The sequence below is a fragment of the Taeniopygia guttata genome, chromosome Z, assembly GCF_048771995.1.
Source record: "Taeniopygia guttata chromosome Z, bTaeGut7.mat, whole genome shotgun sequence".
NCBI lineage: Eukaryota > Metazoa > Chordata > Aves > Passeriformes > Estrildidae > Taeniopygia > Taeniopygia guttata.
Window position 1 is genome coordinate 65,593,702 of NC_133063.1, and position 6,895 is coordinate 65,600,596.

The window sequence follows — 6,895 nt, forward strand, 5'->3', positions numbered from 1 at the left end:
TATAACCTATAACCTTTGTACTCATGACAGAGCACAGGTAAGTCTGTAAATACATGAACTGGATGCCCTTTCTTCATATTACTCACTACTGCATATAGAGCAGGAAGCATACTGCTTAGCAAGATAAAGGGAACACGCTACAGAATGAGTTGACAGCCTTTTGTGAAGACAGTATAACTCTCTTAATTTCAAATTCTTCCAGTGAACTGTGGCCTCTTATGTACATTCATTTCCCAGTAAGGGTGCTAAGACCTTCAGTTCAGTAATAAATATGTAATTATTACCCTGCATTTGTCAAGAAACAGGAAGAGAAAACTCAGTGGAGTAAACTCTCCACTCCTTAATGAGACACATGTTAATATATATTGCTATTTTAGCTTGGTCCTCTGAAATACTATCACAAAACATCCTACTTTCATTGCTCTCCAAACGAATGTGTCATTATGTAAATTTTACTCTACCATTTAGACATTACAGCTACAATTGTCATGCTCATAATTAACTGTAAGGAGTATCATCTTTGTTAAGTGAAGTCAGGCAAGCTGAACTTGAAGTCAAGTTGAAGTACTTTTGAAGGGCATGTAAAAGAACAAAAGAAAGCACTCAACTCAAATGTGTAAAAAAATCTTATTTAGATATCTTAAAAAATACAAGGCACATTTTATAAAATCAAATAGCTATCCATCAAAACTTTGTTGTATATCCCCATATAAGATCATGTACTGGCAAATGTTAAGTAACAGTGGATAATCTCAATGTTTTTTATCCCAGCGCTAGCTGATAAGATCAGCTTGTCAACTCGAACAGGATAACATTATAGGTTTTTGCTATGTTAGTATTTACAGCACAGTAACTTGGAAAACATTACATAAATTATATTATGTCAAAGAGAATAAACAGTCTAATCCAAGATGGTGAAATGGATTCTCCTCTACTTCTCTCTACAGCCTCAAATGATGTTCAGTGTAAGCAGGTACACAGAGCAAGGTCCTATACACACAATCTGTTCAGATGCTTAATACATTACAGTTGCAGTGAAACAAAACAGACTTTTCTGGTAATTAAAAATGCTAACAATACTGCATAAGATTCCAGAGACATTTTTCTTTTTAGCAACTTTTATATTCAAAAATAATGTCTTCAGCCTCACTTCTAGGTCAGCAGCATTTTTGCACAGCATCTGAAATGTCTTTTTTCCCCCCCAGTTTCTCAGGAATATTTATCTGCTTATGATTTCTACACAGAACAAATGTCAGTTCCAAATTCCAGACTTCAATGTAATTAAAATGCAGAGGTGTTTCTTCAGAGTCTCTTGTACAAAGTAAGTCCATTGTCACTCACATCCTTTCATCAGTAATAACAAAAGTTCATTTTTCTAAGATTTAACTCAGTAGGTTGATTTATTGGTCCTACTTGAGTTTGAAGAATAAGAACTCGATTTCTTGGGGTACCTGCTTGATGAGAGAGACACTTGCATCCTCTGTGTAGTTCGCACACTTTGGCAAAGAAGAGCATATTTAAGGTTGTCTCTGAAGTCTTTTGAAATATAATAATAGATGAATGGATCAATACAACTATTCAAAATGGAAAGACACAGTGCAGTTATGTACCACACATACAGATGGCTCTGGCTATAGGCTTTGAGGAGTGAATAGTGCACAATAATCAGCACATTGCTAGGTGTAAAACAGATGAGATACATGGACAGGACAACAATAATGAGTTTGACTGCTCTTTTTCGTTTCTTCCCAGTGCTTACATCTATGATGGAAGCGCTCAGGGTTTTAATCATTAGAATGTATGCAACAGCAGTGATAATAGCTGGGATTAAGAAGAGTCCAATTGCCAGTGAGAGGAAATAACTGAACATATCATGAGCTGAAACATTTTCAGGTAACACATCATGGCAGGTTGTGATGTTAAGATTTGAAATATATGCTGTCTGATTAACAAGATACAATGGTATGGTGCCCAACACAATCAGTATCCAGATAGCAATGGAGATGCTCAAAGCAATTTCTGATTTCTTTTTTGAATGTACTATGGGGTTCACTACTACCCAATACCGTTGTACACTGAGACATGTCATGAAGAGGATGGAACAATACATGTTTCCATAGAAAAACGCAACAAATACTTTGCAGAGACCTTCACCAAATAGCCAGTTATTGCCATTTAGATGGTATGAAATCTTCAGTGGGAACCAGACAACAAAAAGAAGGTCTGCCAGTGCCAAGTTAACCATATAAATCACAGCCGGATGTTTCTTCTTTGTTCGGAAAAAAAAGACCCAGAGGGCCATGGCATTGCTTGGCAAACCAATTATAAAGACAAAGACATAAACAATGGGAATAAAAACTGTAGTCAGCTTTCCTGTGAGGACTTCTGCTACAAATTCATCCACCTCATATAACTCTTCAGAATTATTTGCATTTTGAGCCTTATAGCCAATGAAACTTCTTCCTTTTGGTTTGCTGGAGCCATCATTCTCTAAAACTAAAAAGAAAAATAAAAAAGTTGTTACTGTTGTTGAAGTACAGACTTTTTGCCCTTTTAAAAAATAAACTAGATACAGCAATTTCCTCTGAACATTTACAGAGAGCCTTATCAACCAGAAAATTAAGACTGATATTCAAACACTTGATTCATCTTCCCTTTCTTTTAAATTTATTAACCAAAAGACATCCTTTATCCCTCCAAGAATTCAAGGATTCCACCAGAAACCAAAACACTTCTCCATGTCACCAGAGATATTAAAAATGCCTTGTTAAAAGTGCCTTTTTAAAATGGGCTTTCGGGTGCTCTTACCACCTGAACAGTTACAGTAGAAACTGCTTCAACTACCCCAGGGCACCATTTTCACACAGCAGTGCCAGATCACCTGAGTGCTGGGTCATAGAGAACTTCACAGCAGGCTAATTTAATTGCAGTAGAAGCGTTGCCAGTTTAGATGGCCTAAAAATCAGGTATGTAGTAAAAAGAGAACATACAAGTAAAAAGAGAACATTCAGTCAAGCCAAAACTGAAAGTGAGAATGCCATGCCCAAAGCCATGCACAAATAATCTCCAGGCCATGCCACACGTTACAGTGTGTCTGAACAGGATTTTGAACAGACTAACTCTGCATGAAGTGGCAATACAGTCATCATCTGAGACATCCTTCAGGAGAGTTGGTCTCTGTGGTTTCTACTCAAAGTATCAGGTGGTAGAGCTGACAGCTAAGGCTGCTTCATACTACAAGCCTTGCTCTGCCTCTTCAAATACTGTGGGAGCTTACAAACCATACGGGTGAGGCAGGTGCTCCTAACTCGAGTCCTGTAGGACAAACTTTGAACAGCCCAGTTCATGATCCCTGCACTCACAACACAGTCCTCCTCTGCTAACAGGCTAAATTGCACAAGCGATGTCCTGGAATGCACACCATTCCGAAAAGTCAGACATTCACCTACAGACATCCAGCTAAACTGTATGGACACGGTGGCTGACTGGTTTAGGGAGGATTGTTTCTAAACTTAATATCAATATTTGTGGATTTATGTAGCCAAAGCCTCCCAATTGTAACAGAAAAAGAGTCTTTTTGAGCACCTGAACAGTGAGCAGCCATGAACAATGCTGAAGCATGGCCCGTCCCTTTGTTAAAATATAATTAATACAGCTCCAAATGAAAAAATGCTTCCACCTTAAATTTTAAAGAATTCTTACACAAGAAATATGTAAATACACAAGTGTGCTTTTCTCAGTACAGATTCCACAAAGCAGCCCAGTTTAGATAGCTGTTCTTTTCAACTTATAACTGCAAAAGTCTGATGTACAGCATGAGATTTCTGTCTAGACTCTGCAACTTTCTGAAAATGTATACAAAAATATTGATGGTCTTCAGAGTTTTGAATTAACTTAGATTCACTTGAGCACTTAAAAATCTCCAGGTCCAGACAGCCTTCACTGGAAAACTGAGGTGCAAGAAAACTGCTGATTTTCTTAGGCTCACAGCTTAGCGGAGAAAGATCATGGAGATGCTTAGAAGCAGATCCTATAGACTAAGTTGACAGCAGTGATCAGGATACAGTAATAAAATGCACCATATGTTAAGCATCTGTCCATTAGAAAGTGGTCGATATTATCAAATAGTAGTCATGCTATTTTCATTCCATTCCTAGGACTCAAATTATTGTAGAGAACTAGAAGAATAAATACTACCACTTTGTTATTACTAAAGTTTTGTGATCAGATATAAAACAATGATTTGCAATTGATGTTCAGAGGTTAGACAGAAAAAAAAAAAAAAAAGCCTCATCAAAAAGTCCTAAAATGTTAGTATGGGACACTACAGCAAGAGGTACACTGAAGTGGATGCACAGATACCTGAACCACAGACAGGACTTTGTATTGCTAGAATGTCAGAACAGGAACAAAGGTTTGCTTTATTCTACTTTGTAAGACACAGTGATTTCACAGACCAAGTCTTGTTTTTATGCTGACTTTAATTCGAGCCTCAAAATATACTGGGCAGCTTTTTTCAATCCAACTAGCAACCTATACATATATAAGGAGACAGTGTCCTGTTTCCCTGCAGTTAACACTCCCTCACGGAGCAACCGATCCTTTGTTAGGTATGTGCATTTCTACATCCTTTCCTTACTCATTCACCACTTGCCGTTTTCCATAACAATCGGGCTCTTTTCCAAGACCAGTTTCACCCTGCTTGACTCACATACAGAGAATGCAGTTGATTTGCTAATCTGCCCACGGGAAAAGTTTATTCTCTCCTCCCACAAAAGACTGTTTCAATACCTTTGCCATTTGTCCAGAAGATATAACCCACTACATACCAAACCCAGGATTATGCCTACCCTGCAGACACAAAAGTGACAGCAGCACGGAGTATCCCAAAATTAAGTTGTTTACTTGTGGCAGTAATACTCCCAACAGGACTAAATTTAAGATTATCCTGTTTTTTTTGATCTGTAACCTCCTTTGTCCCTGAGAATTCCAAATTCCTCACTCCGTCCAGGCCAGACAATTGGGCTATTAAATGGCAGCTTAATTTCAGGAACCCTGGTCCGAAGAACACAATTTGCAGCTACCTAGCATCTATCCCTTGAGAAAATATGACATATGTTTGGCTTCAATACGTATACAACGTATATCCTATACTTAGCTGCAATATTTACACAATCTTTACGTGTATGATTTTATTAGGTAAATAAGCCCGGTAAATGAAATATGGAAGGACATAGTGAAAAGGTATGCACAGATATGGCAAGGAGGTTTATTATAAAATGTGGCAAAAAATTCACTTCATGCAGTGAAGTATTAATATGAATGACTGTTTAGTTTTTTTCCTCAAACTGCACTTATATTCAACAAGCAGACTAAAAAGTTAAAAAAAAAATCCTAGCTTTTTAGATCAGGGAAAAAACCCAAGAGCATGGTCTTTAAAGTTTTTTTAATGTTTATCGCAAGGAGAGGCAGGAAGGAGACTACAAGAAGGTTGGAGAGGGGCGTTTTACAAGGTAGTGACAGGACCAGATGGAATGGTTTTAAATGGAAATATAGTAGATTTAAACTAGACAGTGAGAAGAAACTCTTTATGTGAGGGTGGTGAGGCGCTGGAACAGGTTGCCCAGAGAAGTCGTGGATGCCCCGTCCATGGCAGTGTCCAAGGCTACACGGGGCTCTAAGCAAGCTCTAGTGGAAGCTGTCCCTCCCTTCCCGTGTCAGAGGGGAGAGGGGTGGAATTAGACACGAGCTTTGCGGTCCTTTCAAGCCAGCCCGTTCCACGATTCTGTTCCAGGCGGGTGAAGCCAAGCCCCACGCGTCCCACGAGCCCTGAGGGAGCTGCTCGCCGTGAAGAGCTTTCCCTCGCGGCCGGGGAGCCCTGCCCACGGGTCCCGGCAGCCACACTACCACCTGCACGAGTTTTTCGAATAGGCGGACCCCCGCCCCATCCACTCCGCGCTCCCCGAACCCCAGCCGGGCCGGACACCTGCCCCGCCGTGCCCCCGCCGCGGCTGAGGGCAGCCGAGCCCGCCGGGGGTGCCGCGCTGGCCCCGCCGGCCCCAGCCGAGCCGGCGGGCTCACGCTGCTCCGCTCACCTCCAGCAGCGGCGGCAGCTCCCAGCAGCGCACACCACAGCAGCAGGCACAACCCACGGCGTGCAACCATCTCACCGCACTCCGGCCGCCGCCACTCCAGCCACGCTCACCACCAGTTCCACCTGATACCTGAGCGGGGCGGGGCGGGGGGCGCAGCCGGGCCCAGGACCAGCCCCGGGGGCGGGGCCAGGCCGGGCCCTGCCCTCAGGGCGGAGGGTGCTGTGCCCGAAATGGTGGGAGTCGCTTGCTGCCGCCTACATTTCTCCCGGCGCAAAATGGCGGGTCCGCCGCAGCCGCCGCCGGCTGTTGGCCACTGTCAAGCCCTGCCTGGCAACCGCGCGGGCGCTGCGGGGCGGAGCGGCTCCCGCCGGTCCCGGCTCTCGCCCTGCTCACGCCGCGCCCGCGGCCGCCCGTCCCCGAGTCCGCCGGCGGTGCCTGCCCGCAGGGGCTGCGCTGCTCGCGGCCCTGACCGCCCGGTACAGCCGAGCGGCGCGGCTGCAGCGCCACGGCCCTCTCCGGGCTGCTGCTGGAGCGCAGCAGGATTGTCTTGGGTCACACCGGCAGGGCCCAGCAGCGTTTAGGGCGAGCGTGATACTTCACAACACAGCCGTGTTGTGCTTTCCTGGTTTTTATCCTTCCGTGTTATACAGCATTACAGAATCACAGATTCGTGGAGTCTTAAGTCAGGTTGGAAGAGACCACAGAAAGTCATCCAGTCTCTCTGTCCAGGTCCTCTGGAGTGCATTACAGGATTCTGTCCTGTCCAGTCAGCTTTTGAATACTGCTGGAGAGGAAGACTC

General features: G+C 43.4%; 1 protein-coding gene across 1 annotated transcript; it reads right to left on the reverse strand.

Moving 5' to 3' along the window:
* Positions 1 to 608: 608 nt before the first annotated feature.
* F2RL1 (F2R like trypsin receptor 1) lies at positions 609 to 6,340 on the reverse strand. Its single transcript, XM_030258277.4, has 2 exons — positions 6,096 to 6,340; positions 609 to 2,496 (listed from the first exon to the last, which is right to left on the reverse strand). Exons 1-2 carry the CDS (start codon positions 6,163 to 6,165, stop codon positions 1,388 to 1,390), a joined length of 1,179 nt encoding a protein of 392 aa, XP_030114137.4. The 5' UTR covers positions 6,166 to 6,340; the 3' UTR covers positions 609 to 1,387.
* Positions 6,341 to 6,895: the final 555 nt, after the last annotated feature.